At 39.8% G+C, this 21,962-nt stretch overlaps 1 protein-coding gene across 4 annotated transcripts in view; it reads right to left on the bottom strand.

Moving 5' to 3' along the window:
- Positions 1-3,580: 3,580 nt before the first annotated feature.
- The window catches only part of LOC149217667 (phosphomethylpyrimidine synthase, chloroplastic-like), a 47,693-nt gene continuing 29,311 nt past the window's right edge, over positions 3,581-21,962 (bottom strand). For 2 of the 4 annotated variants that reach the window (XM_089393029.1, XM_089393028.1), the window contains exons 2-5: positions 6,753-7,086; positions 6,226-6,353; positions 4,555-6,098; positions 4,255-4,465 (exon numbers count right to left, since the gene is read on the bottom strand). In XM_089393029.1, coding sequence (XP_089249155.1) covers positions 4,579-6,098; positions 6,226-6,353; positions 6,753-7,084 — 1,980 coding nt within the window. In that variant the 5' untranslated portion in view covers positions 7,085-7,086 and the 3' untranslated portion in view covers positions 4,255-4,465; positions 4,555-4,578. Of the gene's footprint in view, positions 4,201-4,254; positions 4,466-4,554; positions 6,099-6,225; positions 6,354-6,752; positions 7,087-21,962 lie in introns of those variants that run through there. The other 2 variants (XR_016251282.1, XR_016251283.1) reach the window with 2 other exon arrangements.

Raw genomic sequence — 21,962 nt, forward strand, 5'->3', positions numbered from 1 at the left:
TATATCAAGATTTATAGGTAGCACAACAACATGTATATTGTTGTGCATACGCGATGAGGTTATGTCTAAAATTTACCTGAGAATATGTGTACTCATTAAAGTTTTCTTGGGATAGATGTGATTTGGCACCACATTAATAAACCTTTATCCTGATAGGTTGGTAATGGTTTTCACATGGCAATTTGTTGTAATATATTAGGATGACATACCATTTGTATAAAGCAGGACATACCTGGGAATGCATATGTTAGACTACATAAGGGATGTGCATTGCCCTTACACCACCCGAATAAAGAATTGCCTAAAGTTAAACTCTCAAGTTCATTGGTGGTGCTAGCTTTGTAACCATGTAATTGTCTTAATATCAAATAGGAATACTATGAACATCCATGATCCTATATCAGTGGTATCCATGAATTTGGATGAAAGTTCAAGCATTACCTTATTATTTTACGCAATGTTAATTTTATAAAAAATAAAGAGTGGCCACTTGATCTCTAAAGACTAACCCAAAATTAATCTTGATATATACTAGTACCAAGTGGGAGATTGATAAAACAATTTCACTAAGGTTAAAATTGTAAATTGGTCCCCATATATATCAAGATTTATAGGTAGCACAACAACATGTATATTGTTGTGCATACACAATGAGGTTATGTCTAAAATTTACCTGAGAATATGTGTACTCATTAAAGTTTGCTTGGGATAGATGTGATTTAGCACCACATCAGTAAACCTTTATCCTGATAGGTTGGTAATGGTTTTCACATGGCAGTTTGTTGTAAGATATTAGTATGACATACCATTTGTATGAAGCAGGATATACCTCGGAATGCACATTTTAGACTGCATAAGGGATGTGCATTGCCCTTACACCACCCGAATAAAGAATTACCGAAAGTTAAACTCTCAAGTTCATTGGTGATGCTAGTTTTGTAACCATGTAATTGTCTTAATATCAAATAGGAATACTATGAACATCCATGATCCTATATTAGTGGTATCCAAGAATTTGGACGAAAGTTCAAGTATTACCTGTAATATTTTAGTCAATGTTATCTTTATAAAAAATAAAGAGTGGCCACTTGATCTCTAAAGACTCTAACCCAAAATTAATCTTGATATATATGAGGACCAAGTGGGAGATTGATATAACAATTTCACCAAAGTTAAAATTGTAAAACGGTCCCTATATATCAAGATTTATAGGTAGTAGTTGCCTAAAATAATTAAATGTACGAGTGAGAAATCATTATTCTCTACATCTCCCTTGGTGCAATATTTATAGGTAGTAGTTGCCTATAATAATTAGATGTATGAGTGAGAAATCATTATTCTCTACATCTCCCTTGATGGAAAGGAAATACTGAGATTTGTTGATAAAACAAGCTAGTTGTCCCCTCTCCCTCACGCTTATGAGATCCCATGTACAACGCAGAGGAGGTGTTAGAGCTATTAAACTACTGCAGCAAACAGATACCAAACTACTTCAGTGAAATGAAAGATGGCAGAAAAATTGATAAGCTGCTAGAAAGATAAATAGTTGGAAAGAAAATAAGGTATGGATTTAATTAGATGAATCTAATTTTACTTTGTCAAATTTGATTGTGAACAAGCCCTTTCCACCAAAATGAATATGCATGGTCCCTAATGGCAATAGTAGTAAGATCCCTCTACTAATTTGGCACATGCATAGTGAAAATATAATGGCCTGTTGTGTCTTGGCTAGAAGAGTAGGCGACCCCAGAGTGGACGTCTCGGCTCTTGTTGAGGCATAAGTTAATTGCTATTGTGTGCAGCTTGCAGGCTGTTGCACCTAGCCTAGGTTTATAGTGGCAGCCAGTTGGATTTGATCCTGGGCCTGTTCAGGATAACTCTCACCAATTACCGATTATTCTAGATTTAAAAAAAAAAAATATATAAAATAATGACAATGGAACCACATATATTGGGGGCACCTTTCTTTTTTTAGTAGCTCCATGCTCAAATAAGCAATGTAGAAGATAGTTTTCATGTTTCTAAAATTATATATTTGCCAAAGTAACTAATATGTAAAGAGTTATCACAATATATTCTCATGGTTGAAACAAGACATTGCAAAAAAAACAATTCCAATCCGTAACAAACATAAAGCTTTTAAAATTAAGTTTTACATCAAATTCAGCAAATTTTCACACGCAACTTTCAATTAAAAAAAAACATGAAATACCAAATTGAATGCACCCTTTCATTAAAAACCACGTATATGCAACATTCATTTTTAAATAAACATGAAATACCAACTTGAATGCACTCCTTCATTAAGAACAAAGTATATGAAACATTACTTTTTTTTAAACATAAAATAACAAGTTGAATGCACCCTTTCATAAATAACCAACTTCAGGGCAACTGTTGCAAAGCATGATGGACAACTCGAGGTCAAATAGCACAAAATCTATCCAAGGCATGTTTGAGGTGACTCATCCTTCTAAATTTGAATGGATGGCCACACTAATCAAGCCTCATCTTGCAAGATTAAAACCTTCCCTAGAGAGGCAAGGAAAAGAAAGGATACAAATTATGTTGTCGTTATCACGGATGCCCAGGCAACTTTTTCTATCTTTTATAGATGAAATTCGAACTTCTTCAACTTATCATCGCTTTAACATTTTAAATTAAATTAATTAATTAAAACCAAAGAAATTGCTATTTATTTTAACTTTATCCAATTATGCAAAACATGAAGAAATGGGTCCCCATGTAATGTTTTTATCCAGTTATGCAAAACAATAAGAAATGAAGTCCCCTGGTGAATGATACAGGTTACACAGTAAGAACCACTTTAGATTTATTTATTAAATTTTTATAATTTAAAATTTTCTTTAACAAAACACATAAGGCAGTTTAATTAGTGATTGATGTGTTATAAAGTAGTATGTGAAATTCTATAGAACAAAGTGATCGTATACATACAGCATCGCAGGTTTGTGTCACGTGTCACGCTGTTTTTCCAATATTTCAAAATCTTTTTAAAAAATGGAATAACTTGCTGCAATATTTCTGTAACATGTAATCTCACCGTAACATCTTCTTTTTAAAGATGCACAGGATTTACAGACAAACAATATTCAGTGAAAATAGATCATGTTAGTTGTAGTTTTTTGATCCTCTCAGATATATTGCAACATGTATTGTACTATACAGATTATCAGATTATCTTATTTCCAGTATAGAGCTGAAAAAATAGAGTTAATGTACTTTTTTTATTCACTTGAATAGAAAAAAAGTGAACTTTACTGTGGAAAAAAAAGTAATATGTAAACATAAAATTTAAAGTTCAAATCTCTGTAGATCAAACAAAAAAAAACCTCTTCAACAAATTTTAAGATAACTAAATAAGTATCATTGGCCCACCCTAATGCAACGAAGCATATTCTCCCTCTGAAAGTAAATATTGTTAGCGTTTGAAAGTTGTTTTCACAAGTTCCTCATTCAATCACTTCCTCAAATAAACAACCCCATCAAAAAGCACAGATTAGGTTCATTTTGTTGTTAATGCTAGCTAGGTTTCTTCAAATAACATAAACCTTGTTATTAGAAGCATCTCATCTAAAAAAATCGGTTCATTTTGCTGTTTAGGGTGCCCTAAACCACCCAATCAGAAAACATAAATTTAGTTCCATTTTGTTGTTTATCGTGATGAGTGTTCCTCAAATAACATAACCCTAAATTACTCCACCAGAAAACATAAATTTACGCTCTTTTTTTGTCTCATTTTCACCGTAAATTAACCAGGACATGAACAGCACCAGGATAGGACACTTGCATGCATACGAGGAAAGAACTCTGTCGACGCTGAAACTTGACACTATGAACTGCGACTACTTAATTCATATGTAAACTTGGCTGACCCATCCTGCTGTGGAAATCACATCCACAATATGAAAGGAGGGGGGATGGGGATGGGATGGCGATGGGGATGGTGAAGGGGAAGACATCTCCTGCATTTAGAATCCACTCCATCTGGTCTTCACCAAAGGAAGAATGAATGCCCACCAGCAGGATGACCATGACAGCAACCCTCTGCATGCACAGAAACAAAAGAAAGGCACACTCCCTACGCAGGCATTATCCTGCTCAGGTTCAAAGGGACTTTCTCAGCCTGCTCCTGTCAATAACCCCAGCTTCACTAGAGGTGGAAACAGGCAAGCACCCCTGGTGCCGCACTAATTAGTGAGTGTATATCTAGCACTGTAATGAAAAAGTGGAGAATTTAAAACAGGTTTTGCTTTATATTAAAAGAAATGTAATACTCACACCAGTCTACATCGGTATTGGCCTTGTGATTAAATATGTTACTCACCTAATAGTAGCATGACAAGATAATAAAGAAAGAGCATACTAAACAATTGATAATGTAAATTAACTACATCTGATTTATTCCAGCAACCACAACTGAATGTCTCCAGTGACCTGCGACCTGCAAATAGATTACCACATAGTTAAAAGCTAAGAATATGATCAATCATAAGTCTAATATACTCTGATGCAAAAGAGATTTCTAGTTACCTCTATCTTTACAGGCCAAGTCCATCAGATATCGAGTGTACTCTTCCTTTCAGCTACATGGTGCTGAGGTATGTATATCTCTCCTCCAGTTTCTCCCCACTGCTCCCCACTAACAGTTTTGTTTACAGCAAGAAACTCGGCACTCATTGCATTCATACCATGCTTTATAGCTTCTTCTGCATCTCCATATCCATGCTCTTCAGCATACTTTCTAACATCCTCAGTAATTTTCATAGAACAAAACTTGGGTCCACACATGGAACAAAAGTGGGCTACCTTAGCACCCTCTGCTGGAAGGGTCTCATCGTGGAATCCCTGAGCAGTAGTGGGGTCCAGAGACAAAGCAAACTGATCCTTCCAGCGAAATTCAAAGCGTGCCTTGCTTAGAGCATCATCCCAAACTTGAGCAAATGGATGCCCTTTAGCTAAATCAGCAGCATGAGCAGCAATCTTGTATGCTATTACACCAGCCTTCACATCATCTCGGTTAGGCAAACCAAGATGTTCTTTGGGGGTTACATAACATAGCAACGCTGTACCAAGTGCCCCAATATTAGCAGCACCAATAGCTGAAGTGATATGATCATAACCTGGAGCAATATCTGTTGTAAGGGGACCAAGGGTGTAAAATGGAGCTTCATTACACCAATCTAGCTGTTTTTCCATATTTTCAGGTATCTTATGCATTGGGATATGACCAGGTCCTTCATTCATAACCTGTACATCCTTCTCCCAAGCACGACGAGTGAGCTCACCTTGAGTAGCAAGTTCTGCAAATTGTGCAGCATCATTTGCATCATAAATAGAGCCAGGCCTCAAGCCATCTCCTATAGAGAGAGAAATATCATATTGATTACAGATGTCAAGTATGTCATCCCAATGCTCATATGCAAAATTCTCTTTATGATATGTCAAACACCATTTTGCATGAATAGAGCCTCCTCGTGAGACAATACCCGTCATTCGTTTTGCAGTCAGAGGGATATAGCGTAGTAGAACACCAGCATGTATTGTAAAGTAATCAACCCCTTGTTCAGCTTGTTCAATCAAAGTTTCTCTAAAGACATCCCAAGTCAATTTCTCTGCAATTCCATCAACCTTTTCAAGAGCTTGATATATTGGTACAGTACCAACAGGTACAGAAGAATTACGCAAAATCCATTCACGTGTTTCATGGATATGACGACCAGTTGACAAATCCATTACAGTATCTGCACCCCACATAGTTGCCCACTGAAGTTTTTGAACCTCATCTTCAATTGAGCTTAAAACTGCTGAGTTTCCAATATTTGCATTAACCTTCACAAAAAAAATTCTCCCGATAGTCATGGGCTCCAACTCCAGATGCTTCTTGTTAGAAGGGAAAATAGCACGACCTCGAGCCACCTCAGAACGAACAAATTCAGGATCAATATTCTCTCTCAAAGCACAAAAGAGCATCTCTTCAGTTATAATCCCATTTCTTGCATAAAACATTTGAGTAAAGCGTTGATCCCGATTCCTTTCACGCTTTTCAATCCATTCCTTTCGAATTTTAGGCATACCTATGCAGCATAGCATGCCAAAGAATTGCTTGTAAGTACCCAACCAAGAAGAGTATTTAGACAAAGAAGAGTCGATACTAAATCAGGAAATAACAGATGTGAGCATGCTAAATGGTCTCAAACTCACCGATCTGAGGATTTATATTCTGAGGACCACTTGTGTCATACGTATCAAAATAAGGTTCCTCTCCAGACAAGTGCACGCGACGAAATGGAACACGAATCACAGTGCCAGTTGGCACATGAACAGCTTCTCTGAAGTAAATTCATAAAATATTCTTTGTGCATTAGTTGCCAAACAAATGTCAAACACCTTAAGCTGCACATCTACTTCACACCAAACCCATATAATCATCGACACCAAGTAAATTTGAGAGATTTCATTTCCTTCAGGAAGCACTCATCAGCCAAAAATCTATTTATAATATGCTTACCATTCAAATGATAAATCAGATACAACAGTTTTCAAAGTAAAATGATTACTGTATTCAAATAGAACAATAACAGAAAATGCATATTTCAAGGGCTAAAAACCTTTCCTCATAGCAACAAACACTATCTACATACGAAGCACAAATTAAGAAAGCTCATTATACTTTCACAAGTGGTGTTGTAGTTCCTCAGAAATGAACTGCAGCACAAAGAAAAGCATACCTGAATTCCTTCGTGCTATTTGGGAAGCACTGCTCAAATGGTGGAATTGGCAAAAATTTTGGAGCCAATGGATCCACTGTGTGTTGACTATGCTTTACCTTCGCTGAATCAGTAGTTGAAGGGTCCACTTTCAGTATGGCCCTTGCCTCTACACTCATATGTATTGAAACATCATTCTTTTGCAAGATTGATATCTTGCGGGAATGATCACTTCCTTGGAAAATTGCAGTCCTTATTGACCTCTGGGGGCAGATGTTCCCTCTACCTGTATAATCTGAAGATAAATTGTCCTTCCATGTGACTGAAGTCAGACTTCCCTGTATGCATGCCATGCCTGCAATCAAAGCACCGCATGGACAAAGTTATACTTATGTACACAGCTAATTAAAGCAAAAAATGCACAACATATTTACTTTTCCTGGCATTAGGTGCTTGTATAGTCCCATAACATTCAACAGACGTAAAACTGGGAATAAGAGAAGGGGATGTTACATGTAAATTTACAGTGGACATTTACCAAAGTATAAAATGGTGAAACAAGCTGTATTTTGATACAGATACTATTCCTTTCTTTTGAATAAAATGCTTCATTTACCTCTCAAGCAAGATATGTATATATAGGGCATTTTATAACAAAAAAAGTTGGTGGCTTACGCAGACACCACAAAATAGAACTCCTGGAACATGACCATAAAAGCCCTGGCTCATAATACAAAAATACGGATAAAAACTTAAAAGGTGAACGACTCAACCACTATTATGTTAAAGCTATATTTTAATACATATATTTTTCCTTTTTTTTTAAGTAGGTGCTCCGTTTAATTATTAAGTAAAAGATGTACGTATAGAGAATCTTATTAATTAAAAAAAAAGACCGCTTAAGAAGACACCAGAAGCCATAAGTCCTGAAACCTACGACCAAAATTGTCCTAGCTCGTAATACAAAATTGACACTTGGGCTTTAAAAACCATATGCAAACACCAAGAAACATTAATATAACTGAGTGGCAAATTGGCCTACACCAATAAAAATCCAAAACTGAAAAGATACAAGTCAAGCTGTCAAAGGACTCATGCCTGCATTGGGTGGCAAGTTGTCACAATCTTTGTGCGGTAACCCCATCCATCCTGCATGGGACCATGGTCCGTGATAATGGGCTCCCATCCATCATTTCCTTATGCTCAGCAGGGCTCTCAACTTCAAAAACGGTTGAGCCAGCCAATGGTACTCTTCATTCTACCATTATGACAAGGGAGGCCAATTGTGGCAACTTTCTCATCTATCTCCAGCTGCCCAATCAAAGCAATCACAGGGCTTCCCTCAGAACACTGGAATTGAGAGAGATGGACTGAGGGGGTTGGAGAGTTAGCAAGGGACTCCACATTCATGGTGGAAGCCACCCACCCACAAAACTTTAACAATTGGCGCAAATGTGCCGTATCCATCTTGACCTTTTGGACTTGAATAGTAATTTTCGGATGAAGATTTGCACATATAAAGGAGCCTTCATACCAAAAAAAATAACTTGTTAAAATATGTTTTGTTTGATAGAGCTCTACTACTTTACCAAACAAGAAAAAGAACTTCTATTCTAATAAGTTTACCATGTTGCATTTAACTTATAGCCATGAGAAATTGACTCCTAGTAAGGTGGGTTTCCAAGAAATAGAAACAGGAAGAAATTGGTTACAGAATTAAGATAGCCATTCCCAAGAAGACTTAGGTAATTCACAAAACCAAAACACATGTTTCAATCTTCCAGTGTTTCCACATATAGAACATCTGGGTTGAGAAAAACTCCAATTGGGCTAATCATTGTTAAAGCTTAAGGCTTAACATTAATCATGTGTACACATTTTTACACCGTGAATGTCAATCACCACAAAACAACTCTCTACCAGTGTTTTAAAATTCAGCCAGACCGAATCGGAATCGGCAGCAACGACCAAGTCGGACCCCTGGTCATGTCAGCTCGGTAGAAAAACCGGTTCGGTGGCTGGTTTGTTACCGAACAGGCCGAACCGGTCACCGATTCGGCCAGTTCGGTAACAGACCGGCCGGCTCGGCTGAGTCTAACTTAAATTGGCCGAGCTGGTCAAACACGGCCAGTGGCACTTTTTGAAGGGAATTTCGGACCCCAAACAAAGTTATTTTTTGGCTTTAGGTTTTCTTGAAGCCCATCTAACCTTTCCCAAGCTTATAAAAGCTACCCAACCCCCTCACAGTTCTTCATAGCTATCTCATTGCATTTCTGTGAGAATTTATGAGGAGTTTGCGAAGAGTTGTGGAGTTGGTTTTCGGAGCAGCAGTGAAGAGTCTTGGGCAATCATTGGAGCAGCAGTGAGGCGCTTCTTGGGCAGCCATTGGAGCAGCATTGAGGAGTTAGTTTGTTGGAACGGCATTGAAGAGGCTAGAGCCTAAAGGTATTTTTTTTTCACTTCTAAAATCTGTCTTTGCTTGTGTTTTTTTTTTTGCAAATCTGGAAATTGAAAAGAGTAATTTTTGTAAAAGAAATGAACATTGAAGAGTTGTTTTTTTTTTTCATTTTCAGACTTGTTTCCTTTCATTTCCAAGTCTAAATATCAGAAAATGGCTCTTATAATGAAAGATATTGCTTGGGCATATGCTGAGATGATTGATACTCAAATGCATTGCAAATTTTGTCATAGAAAAATTAATGGGAGGTGGAGGGGGCATTCATATGCTGAAACAACACTTGAAATAACACTTGGCTGGTATTAGAGGCCAAACTGCTCCATGTGCAGCACCATCAGAACAAATTGGGGAGATTAGGAAGGAATAGATAGAAAAATTTGAGAAGTTTGAAGAAGAAAAAGCTAGTCAAAAAGAAATAGACGCTGAAATTGGGAGGAAGAGGAGTATAAAACACATGATGGTTGTCAACCCCAATTTTGATTATGAGGGCTCTTCATCTATCCCTTGCACTGATGCATCCAACCCCTTTCGCTATGTTCCTCCCTCTTTGGAGTCTATTCAAGAAAAGGGTAAGGGTAAAATGAAAAAGAAGGGTGATATCAAAAGTTATTTCACACCCTCCTCTCCCTCTGATAGTGCACATGGTCCTCAAGCTAATAGAGGTCAAATGCAACCCACTTTAGATGACCATTGGAAGAAAGAATTGAGAGAAATTGCTTGTGATTACATAGCTAGATGGTGGTATGATGTTGATATCCCCTTCAATGCTTCTCGTTCACCATATTATGAACCTATGTTTGATGCCATATTTGCTGCTGGAAAGGGCTTCAAAGGCCCTACTATGCATGAGTTAAGGGGATCTCTTTTGCAAAAAGAGGTTTTGTCCATTGATGAATATTTGAAAGATTTCAAAAGCTCATGGGCAAAAACAGGATGTACCATCATGTCAGATGGATGGACTGATCAAAGGAACCATACCATCATAAACTTTCTTATCTTTTGCCCACAGGGAACCATGTTTCTAAAATCAGTTGATGCATCTGATAGGGTGAAAGATGCACACTTGTTGTTTCAGCTTTTGGATGAGGTTGTTGAAGAGGTGGGGGTGGCTAATGTTGTTCAAATCATCACAGATAATGCCTCTAACTATGCTCTTGTTGGTAAAATGTTAAAGGACCCCATCAAGGTATTTATAGTGGTCACGTCTCCATAAATGAGCCGACATACAGTGTGAAACATTGTGTCTGTTTATTGAGACGACATGATAATTATATATATATATTTTTTAGGCTGACATGACTGTACTCCTTATCGTTTTTCTTGTTTTCTTCTTCAAGAGGATTATGCTAGTCTTGGAGGGCTAATCTAGTTACTAGGTAGAGACTAATATACATTACAAATATGCTCAAGAAGAGCTCTTTGACTCTTTGACATTCCTAGACCTATGAAATGAGCAAGAAACTCATTCTTATAATTCAAAAATAATATTTCTTTTTCTTGACAAGTGCAAAGATCAAAATTACATTTGTAAATATCAAACCTAGTTACACTTTCTTCAACACCAGTTTGAGCAGTAACATTTTGGCGCCATTGTCGAGGAGGAAGGAGGTCTACTTCCCTAGTGAATCATTGAGGAATTGATTCATTGATGACATCTATAAAGCATTCCTCAGGCGACTCCACTCATTGTCTAAACCCCTAGTTTACTTGAAGGCAACAACATTCCTCCTTTAACTAGGGTCGCCGCGAAAAGGGGAGAGCGAACTCCATCACCTATTGGAACCGTTCTTTTACCTAAATTTGAAGCAATCAGTGATCCATCTCCCAAAATGCCATCTAGTTCTAACACTGACCCAAAACAAGATCAACCCAAGATGACCAAGAGTGAAAGGCACTTGGTTAGTGTCTTTGCCCCTATGAAATTGAGTGATGATCCCTAACCACTACTTGAAAAATATAACCGATGGTTACTCAAGTTCAAAGGGGATTCTACCTGGATTTCCCATGGTTTTATTGAAGAATTATATTGGCAGATGTCCCCTAGAATGATCTTTGATGAAGATAGGCTTATGATGTTGTTTGCTCTATCACTCGAGGGGCAAGCAAGAGATTGGTACCTTAGCCTTCCCCTGGCATGCATACAAGACTCTGATGAATTCGCAGACCTGTTCATGATGAGGTGGTCATGCAATGCCCAAGGGACCTTTAACATTGAAAATTTCTACCAAATAGCCAAGGGAAGGGAAGATGTGCGAGAATTCATTCAAAAGTTTGATAGGTTAGTCAAAGATATACCTGATCATTCAAAGCCATCCGAAGCCAATATTCTTGATAAATTCATAAAATCGGCGGGTGGCCACTTCACCTATGTGTTAAGGGATAAGAAACCTTCCACTTTCGCTGAAGCTAAAGAGATAGCCATGGAAGTTAAAGAAAACATATGAATCTCAAAGGTAGATATCAATGACCACCCTAGAGCTAGAGTTGAGGTCAAGAAGGAGAAGTCCAAAGATCAACATGAGGAAACTCTCCTTGCCATCCTCAAGAGAATCGAAAAGTTCACCAAAGAAGCCAATGCACGTGACAGGGTTATCATGAGCAAAATCACCACCTTGGAAAGGGCCCAAAAATCTAGTTATATCCCAAAAGGAAAAACTTTCCCTAAAAAGCAAAGTGAAGAGGATAGGCCAAGCTCTTCTCAATTCCCAAACACTTTCGCTGCAACTAATGCTGTTGAGCCAGACCCATCATCTGAGGATGAGGAAACTAAAGAGGAAGAAAGTCAGGATGAACACAGTGATGAGTAGGCTAACCTTGTGGAATCTGACATCTTCAACATTTTGTTAGGAGGGTCATATACACATCCTCCCATTAGTGAGGTCACCCTTAAAGAGGAAAAGGAAGAATCCATTCTTAACTCTGATAGCAAGGGAAGGTTCAAAGGGGTCCAATACTCATGAAAAGAAAATAACAAAGACCCCGCAACTTCTAAGGAACCATCTAAAGAAGATCCATCACCTAAGCAAGCCCCTCCCAAAGAATCTCTCCCTGAAATTCCTCCCAAGAAGGATCCCCCAACAAAAGCCAATCCAAAAAAGGATCCTCCAAGAAAGGAAAACATCAAGAAGAAGGAAAAAGGGAAAGAGGTTAAACTTGACATCGACATAGGAGTTGTCGTAGGAAGAATGACTATACCCGTTCCTTTGAAAGAGATTGCTAAACTTCCCGAGCAACAACAACAAATCAAGAAGTCCCTGGGAATTCAGGAAGAAGAATTACCTGAAGAATTGCAAAACATCCATATTCCTAACTGAAACCTTGGGCATGAACCATTCTTGCTCACTTTGGCTATCAATGTATGTTAGACTCAGGGGCTTCTGCAAATATCATGCCTTTAACAATTATGAAGCAATTGGGTCTCAGCATCACTCAACCGTACAAAAAGGTGTGTGGTTTTAACTCCAAACCTGTGGAAGTGGAGGGTCTCATCAAGGACCTTAAGGTTTCTTTGGCTAGGAATCCTGATATATCCCTCCTCATGGATGTTATTGTCATTGATATTCCTGATGTGTGGGGGATGCTATTATCTAGGAAATGGGGGGCTACCGTTGGGGGTCATGTTCAAATGGACTTATCATATGCCACCATTCCGCAATCTGATGGCACCCCTTTTATCCTTTATAGGGAACCTACCTACTTACCTCATGTGATCAAGCCTAGACCATACTACAAAACATGTGAAATCGAGAAGCCTTCTCCTATTCTCCCAGCTCAAGAAGTCTGTATCCTCAAGCGACCAATCTCTAAAGCGGGCAAAAGGTGGAATGCTAAAAAAGAATACAAGGCTGGGGACTTAGTCTTGGTTGATAGAGATCCAATACATGTCAGGATTCATGAAAAGCTGGGGGGGATTATTATTACATTGCCAAACTTAACGATGAACTTTGGCCTGAGCCAGTCAAATTAAGTCATATCACCTCTTTCCTTGAGACTTGATATTGTATCATATGCATGGAAGAGTAAGATGCATTGCATGACTATTTTTGCATTAGAATTAATGTCATATGATATTTCTCATGGTAGATAGATGCATCTTTGCATATTTTATTTCTTGCTGATTTTATGGCCTAACATTAAGCATGTGCGATCATGAGACATCGCAAAAGCATGCTGCCCCGTGTTCTTCATCTATTATATGTGCAGGTAACAGGTCTATGGTGACCAAGAGATTGTTGGAGTTCTCGTGACCTCCCATTCAAGTAGCTTCGTCTACTTCTCCGAGAGATCACATCTCAGTTGGACCCAGATGTTACCCACCATTTTGTGCATGATATCCCTAGGAGAATTGTTTTTCTCCAATATGGTCCTCAGTCAGCAACCAACAGCGCCTTGCAACCACCAACTAGCTCATTATGCCATTTCTCCGCCACCTGAGCCAGCCATGTGGTCCCTCACCCATCTACCATGATCGTATGTTTGAAGGTGGGCCTCCCGAACCTAAAGGTATGCCTTGTCATTTGGTAATTGAGTATTGTAGTTTGCTTATCATGGACACTTCTAAGCATGGATTGATGGGGGGATTCGGCGAAAAGAATGGGCTAGGTTTGTGCTCTTGTCCCCTAAACCCCTTTAGGATATTAACCTTGGATTCTAGTCCTGTGGGATCTCTTTTACTGACCATTTGGCTTTTGGGATGGTATTTCACGGAAAACCCTGATTTTGGTTGCATGATCCCACTCCCTTATCCGCATATATTACCCCCTTTCCACTCATTACTTCCCCATTCATCATTTCTCCCACCTGGCTCCACATTCTTCCACTAGATCCACATAGGGCTAGCTCTCCCCTTCCCCTTTCCCACACTTTGGGTCAGGCCTGGAATGATAAACCGGAGGTTGATGCAGCTAAGTAAGAGCATATTTGACCAGGAAAATGTACCATAAAATGCAAAAGATGGCTAGGACAAACACACTTAGCACGTGGGCAAAAGCCAATACATGAGCTCAACCCCATCATTTTGGTTCCTACAAGTTCTATAAGCCTCCTTCATCAAATAGGAACTCATGATTGTCCAAACCCCTGGTGGACAATGAACCGCCCTACCTTAAAAGGGGGTATCCACTGCTACATCTCATACATCATGCTCTTACCCCTTGAGCCCCGAGCATTTAATCAAAGAAAAATCATAAAAGGCAAAAGAAATATAAAGAAGGGTGAAAATCAAGGTTGGAGCACCTCATGTACCATGATTGCTCCCTCCTATACATTATAAACCCAAGTGTGGGCTTCCCTTTTATTAGCTACCCTTGCACCCCAGCATGTGGCCCAAGGTTGCCCCTTCTCATCCCCTACTTCATTCACCTCTCTATCACATACCACCACCTTTTAAAGGATGTACCTTGAACATATTATCCCCTTTAGAAGTAGAAACCACCTAATAGGATACTTGGTTAACCCCATTTGGAGTTTGGGAGACATTGGCACATCCCGAAGCCCATTATGGAAGGGAAGACCATTATGAAGTCCCCACCTGTGGTCCATGGTTGGTAAGCTCATTTACTTGATTTCTCTAATGACCTATTGTACTAGAAGTCTAGGGGATGCATTGGATCTTATGCAGGATTGTAGATGGTCTCCACCTTGGGTTTGGTCTCCCTATACGAGATCCTAACCCTCCAAAGCGCCACATTGGCACATATAGGGTGTGTGTTGAGAGCCATGGGCCTCCATAGCAGTAGACAGCACTCCATGGATCCCCGAGGATGTTCAAAGATTGCTCGAGATTCACCTATTGGACGAGGAAGATGCACCTGGTTCACCTTTGCCCAATTGGCCCCACAGATGTACCATGCACTTGGCAGCTGACCCAAGACTTGTAGGATGATGTGGCATCACCTACACCATCATCAAAGCCCTTACAAATGATCTACAGGCATCTTCGACTCATTTGGAGACCCATGAGGTTATTATTGTGCCCCCACACCCACTAGGAGCACCACAGGTTTATTGTTTGGAGAACAAGGGGCCAACCCCTTGTCCATCACTTTTGAGGGTCTTATTCTTCATTATGGCACCTATGGACCTCATCAGGCCTCTTGGAGGGCCCTACGACATGTATTATTTATCATCTGACCTCTTAAGAGGCTTATTATTTCATTTGTGAGCTAGTTTGGTGGGCTTGTCACCAAAAGTTAGGTTATTAGCACATTATTTTATTTTTGGCGCTTACGTAGGCCTCGGAGAATAATTCGAGCTCCTCATTAGTGTATAAATACAAGTGAGATGAGTTCATTTGATCATCATCGCTTTGTATTGGATCTCTTCTCTCTCTTGAGAATTTCGCACTTTTTTCTTGGAAGATGAATTGGAGCATTATGGATGAATTTTGATGTTTGGATTTGGTTTATCTTATCTTGGAGCTTCTCTATTGTCAAATTGTGGAGGGTTGGATATGTTCTATTACATGTAAGTACATGCTTTTAATGATATTCTTGTTTAACTTTGTCATATACATTGGATTGGGAATTTCGCTATTTTTTTTGGCTAATTACTACATGCATTTACTGCATAAATTGTGGAATTTTGTCTCTATATAGCATCTCTTATGGGCCATGTAATTTTGAATGAAATTTTAGCGATAATTCTATCAACGAATTCATCTTGATAAGCCATCACCTTTTGCAAGTCGAAGTATAAAGTTATAAGGTTGCTTCCCTTACCCCTAGAAGGCAAGAAAGGTAGTCTTAAGGCATCCTTGATTAAGAAACAAGGTCCTCATTCACATTTATCCTAGACTCCATTCTCCCAAGACTAAGGCACTGATCTACCAAGAGGTGGTCACTCAAAAAACAACTATTTTTCACCTTCTTCTAGGTCTATCCAAGTTGGGTCACCTAGGGCATCATTTTCCCGACAAAGTAGCCCTCCAAAAAGTTTGATCTCCTGGACTCTCTTGCCCTGGTGTGTCCTCAAGGCATCCTCGAATTTTGAAGCCATTCCAACAGTGGAGTTGTGAGAAAACCGAAGCCCTAGCTCCGAGATCAAACTTTGCCCTAGCATACCCAAGGCTAGTGCCTCATAGGATCAATTTTATACTTTTAATTGAAAATCATTGGTTTGATCCTTTCCCCCTCCTTGTCTGGGATAAGAACATCATTGGTTGCTAAATTATTGCCTCTTAACCTAGGTTGGGTCTACTTGGTCCTGTGTGGTCCCACTCCTTTGAAAAGACAATTATTCAAGAACCATCTAGGATACCAATTTCAATAAGGATTTTAGGGATTGGGAAACTCTTTCACAAGTCATATTCCCTAAACCTAACCCTCAAATCCCCACATCCTTCTCCTAGAAGACATTGTACCTTGCTTAGAAAGAAAGCAAGCTCCATTCTTGACCCTCTTCTGGAAATGGATTGTTTGGGTCAGTTTATATCCATTTGTTGAATTATTCTTCATTTGTGACTCCATATATACATGTCTCCTCCCATCAGTGAAAGTCCTCCCATCAGTGAAAGTCCGTAAATAGTAGGGAGCCTTAGCTGAGGTGACAGTGGGCTAAGTCTCCATTAGTTGCCCTTGGTCTAGCATTTGACCCTTTAGGAATCCCCTTTAGGTCCCCTGCTAGTTTGAGCAGTAACATTTTGGCACCGTTGTGGAAGAGGAAGAAGATCTACGTCCCTAGTGAATCATTAAGGAATTGATTCATAAAGCATTCCTCTAGCAACTCCACTCATTGTCTAAACCCCTAGTTTAATTGAAGGCAACAACATTCCTCCTTTAACTAGGGCCACAACAAAAAGGGGAGAGCGAACTCCATCACCTGTTCGAACTGTTCTTTTCCCCGAATTTCAAGCGGTCAGTGATCCATCACCCAAAATGCCATCTAGTTCTAAGTTTCTAACACTAACCCAAAACAAGATCAACCCAAGATGACCAAGAGTGAAAGGCAGTTGGTTAGTGTCTTTGCCCCTTTGAAATTGAGTGATGATCCTAAACCACCACCTGAAAAATATAACCGATGGTTACCCAAGTTCAAAGGGGATTCTACCTGGATTGCCCATGGTTTTATTGAAGAATTCTATTGGGAGATGTTACCTAGAATGATCATGGATGAAGACAGACTTATGATGTTGTTTTCTCTATCACTCGAGGGGCAAGCAAGAGATTGGCACCATAACATTCCCCTGGCATGCATACAAGACTCCGATGAATTCGCAGACCTATTCATGAAGAGGTGGTCATGCAATGCCCAAGGGACCTTTAACATTGAATAATTCTACCAAATAACCAAGGGAAGGGAAGATGTGCGAAAACTCATTCAAAAATTTGATAGGGTATTCAAAGATATACTTGATCATTTGAAGCCATCCGAAGCCAAAATTCTTGATAAATTCATAAAATCGATGGGTGGCCACTTCACCTAATGTGTTAAGGGATAAGAAACCTTCCACTTTCGCTGAAGCTAAAGAGATAGCCATGGAAGTTGAAGAAAACATACAAATCTCGAAGGTAGGTATCAATGACCACCCTAGACCTAGAGTTGAGGCCCAGAAGAAGAAGTCCAAAGATCAACATGAGGAAACTCTCCTTGCCATCCTCAAGAGAATGGAAAAGTTCACCGAAGAAGCCAATGCACGTGACAGGGTTATCATGAACAAAATCACTGCCTTGGAAAGGGCCCAAAAATCTAGTTATATCCCAAAAGGAAAACCTTTCCCTAAAAAGCAAAGTGAAGAAGATAGGCCAAGCTCTTCTCAATTCCCAAACACTTTGGCTCCAACTAATGTTGTTCAACCAAACCCATCATCTGAGGATGAGGAAACTAAAGAGGAAGAAAGTGAGGATGAACAAAATGATGAGCAGGCTAACCTTGTGGAATCTAACATCTTCAACATTTTGTTAGGAGGGTCATATACACATCCTCCCATTAGTGAGGTCACCCTTAAAGAGGAAAAGGAAGAATCCATCCTTAACTCTGATAGCAAGGGAAGATTCAAGGGGATCCAATACTCATGAAAAGAAAATAACAAAGACCCTGCAATTTCTAAGGAACCATCTAAAGAAGATCCATTACCTAAGCAAGCCCCTCCCAAACAATCTCTCCCTGAAATTCCTTCCAAGAAGGATCCACCAACAAAAGCCAATCCGAAAAAGGATCCTCTAAGAAAGGAAAACCTCAAGAAGAAGGAAAAGGGGAAAGAGGTTAAACTTGGCATCGACCTAGGAGTTGTCGTAGGAAGAATGACTATACCCGTTCCTTTAAAAGCGATTGCTAAACTTCCTGAGCAACAACAACAAATCTTCCTTGGGAATTCGGGAAGAAGAATTACTTGAAGAATTGCAAAACCTCCATATTCCTAACCGAAACACTGGGCATGAACCATTCTTGCTTACTTTGGTTACCAATGACCTCTTCTTACACAATTGTATGTTAGACTCAAAGGCTCCCGCAAATATCATGCCTTTAACAGTTATGAAGCAATTGGGTCTTAGCGTCACTCGACCGTACAAAAAGGTGTGTGGTTTTAACTCCAAACGTATGGAAGTCGAGGGTCTCATCAAGGACCTTAAGATTTCTTTGGCTAGGAATCTCGATATATCCCTCCTCATGGATGTTATTGTCATTGATATTCTTGATGTGTGGGGAATGCTATTATCTAGGAAATGGGGAGCTACCGTTGGGGGTCATGTTCAAATGGACTTATCATATGCCACCATTCTGCAATCTGATGGCACCCCTTTTATCCTTTATAGGGAACCTACCTACTTACCTCATGTGATCAAGCCTGGACCATACTACGAAACATGTGAAATTGAGAAGCCTTCTCCTATTCTCCCAACTCAAGAAGTTTGTATCCTCAAGCGACCAATCTCTAAAGCGAGCAAAAGGTGGAAGCCTAAAAAAGAATATAAGGTTGGGGACTTAGTCTTGGTTGATAGAGATCCAATACCTGTCAGGATTCATGGAAAGGTTGGGGAGGATTATTATTACATTGCCAAACTTAACGATGAACTTTGGCCCGAGCCAGTCAAATTAAGTCGTATCACCTCTTTCCTTGAGACTTGATATTGTATCATATGCATGGTAGAGTAGGATGCATTGCATGATGATTTTTGCATTAGAATTAACGTCATATGATATTTCTCATGGTAGATAGATGCATCTTTGCATTCTTGCTGATTTTATGGCCTAACATTAAGCATGTGCGATCATGACACGCTGCAGAAGCATGTTGCCCGGTGTTCTTCATCTATTATATGTGCAGGTAACAGGTCTATGGTGACCAAGAGATCGCTGGAGTTCTCGTGACCTCCCGTTCAAGTAGCTTCATCCACTTCTCCGAAAGATCACATCCCAGTTGGAGCCAAATGTTATCCACCACTTTGTGAGTGATATCCCTAGGAGAATTTTTTTTCTCCAAGATGGTCCTTAGCCGGCAGCCACCAGCGAGCTCGCTATGTCATTTGTTCGCCACCTGAGCCAGCCATGTGGTCCCTCACCCATCTGCCATAATCGTATGTTTGAAGGTGGGCCTCCCAAAACTAAAGGTATGCCTTGTCATTTGGTAATTGAGTATTGTAGTTTGCTTATCATGAACACTTTTGGGCATGGATTGATGGGGGAATTCAGCGGAAAGAATGGGCTAGGTCTGTGCTCTTGTCCTCTACACCCCTTTGGGATATTAACCTTGGATTTTAGTCCCGTGGGATCTCTTTTACTGACTATTTGGCTTTAGGTATGGTATTTCACGGGAAAGCATGATTTTGGTTGCATGCTCCCACTCCTTTATCTGCATATATTACCCCTTTTCCACTCATTACTTCCCCATTCATCATTTCTCCCACCTAGCTCCACATTCCTCCACTAGGTCCACATAGGGCTAGCTCTCCCCTTCCCCTTTCCCACATCTAGGGTCAAGCCTGGAATAATGCCCCAGAGCTTGATGCAGTTAAGTAAAAGCATATTTGGCCACATTTAACAAAACAATGTACCACAAAATGCAAAAGATGGCCGGGACAAACACACTTAACACGTGGGCAAAAGCCAATACATGAGCTCTACCCCATCATCATGGCCATCACCCTGGTTCCGACAGGTTTTATGAGCCTCCTTCATTAAAAAGGAACCCATGATTGTCCCAACCCCTGGTGGGCAATGAACCGCCCTACCTTAAAAGGGGGTATCCATTGCTACATCTCATACATCATGCTCTTACCCCTTGAACCTCGAGCAATTAATCAAAGAAAAATCATAAAAAGGCAAAAAGCATATAAAGAAGGGTGGAAAAATAAAGGTTGGGACACCTCATGTACCATGATTGCTCCCTCCTCTATATTATAAACCCAAGTGTGGGCTTCTCTTTTATTAGCTACCCTTGCACCACAGCATGTAGCCCAGGCTGCCCCTTCTCATCCCCTACTTCATTCACCTTTCTATCACATACCACCCGCTTTTAAAGGATGTACCTCGAACATATTATCCCCTTTAGAAGTAGAAACCAACTAATAGGATACTTGGTTAACCCCATTTGGAGTTTGGGAGACATTGGCACATCCTGAAGCACATTATGGAAGGGCAGGCCATTATAAGTCCCCACATGTGGTCCATGGTTTGTAAGCTCATTTACTTGATTTCTCTAATGACATGTTGTACTGGAAGGCTAGGGGACACATTGGATCTTATGCAGGATTGCAAATGGTCTCCATCTTGGGTTTGGTCTCCTTATATAGGGTCCTAACCCTCCACAGGGCCACATTGGCACATGTAGGGTGTGTGTTGAGAGCCATGGATCTCCACAACAGTAGACAGTACGCCATGGATCCTCGAAGATGTTCAGAGATTGCTCGAGATTCACTTATTGGACGATGAAGATGCACCTAGTTCACCTTTGCCCAGCCGGCCCCACAGATGTACCATGAACTTGGCAGCTAACCCAGGACTTGTAGAATGATGTAGCATCACCTACACCATCATCAGAGCCCTTACAAATGATCTACAGGCATCTACGACTCATTTGGAGACCCATGAGGTTATTATTGTGCCCCTACACCCACTAGGAGCACCACAGGTTTATTATTTCGAAAACAAGGGACCAACCCCTTGTCCATCACTTTTGAGGGTCCTAATCTTCATTATGGCACCTATGGACCTCATCAAGCCTCTTGGAGGGTCTAACCTATGGACCAGCCCCTTGTCCATCATTTGACCTCTTAAAAGGCTTATTATTTCATTTGTGAGCTAGTTTGGTGGGCTTGTCACCAAAAGTTAGGTTATTAGCACATTATTTTATTTTTGGGGCTTATGTAGGCCTAGGAGACTAATTCGAACTCCTCATTAGTGTATAAATACAAGTGAGATGATTTCATTTGCTCATCATCAATTTGGATTGGATCTCTTTTCTCTCTTGAGAATTTCACACTTTTTCTTGGAGGATGAATTGGAGCTTTATGGATGAATTTTGATGTTTGGATTTGGTTTATCTTATCTTGGAGGTGCTCTATTGTTAAATTGTGGATGGTTAGATATGTTTTATTACATGTAAGTACATGCTTTTAATGCTATTCTTGTTTTACTTTGTCATATACATTGGATTGGGAATTTCACTATTTTTAGGGCTAATTGTTGCATGCATTTACTGCTTAAATTGTGGAATTTTGTCTCTATATAGCATCTCTCAATGTATGGGCCATGTAATTTTGAATGAAATTTCCTAGGGATAATTCTATCAACGAATTCATCTTGATAAGCCATCACCTTTTGCAAGTCGAAGTATA

The sequence above is a fragment of the Pinus tabuliformis genome, chromosome 1_1 (genome assembly GCF_031772625.1).
Source record: "Pinus tabuliformis cultivar Carrire ecotype Pingquan chromosome 1_1, CPIR1, whole genome shotgun sequence".
NCBI lineage: Eukaryota > Viridiplantae > Streptophyta > Pinopsida > Pinales > Pinaceae > Pinus > Pinus tabuliformis.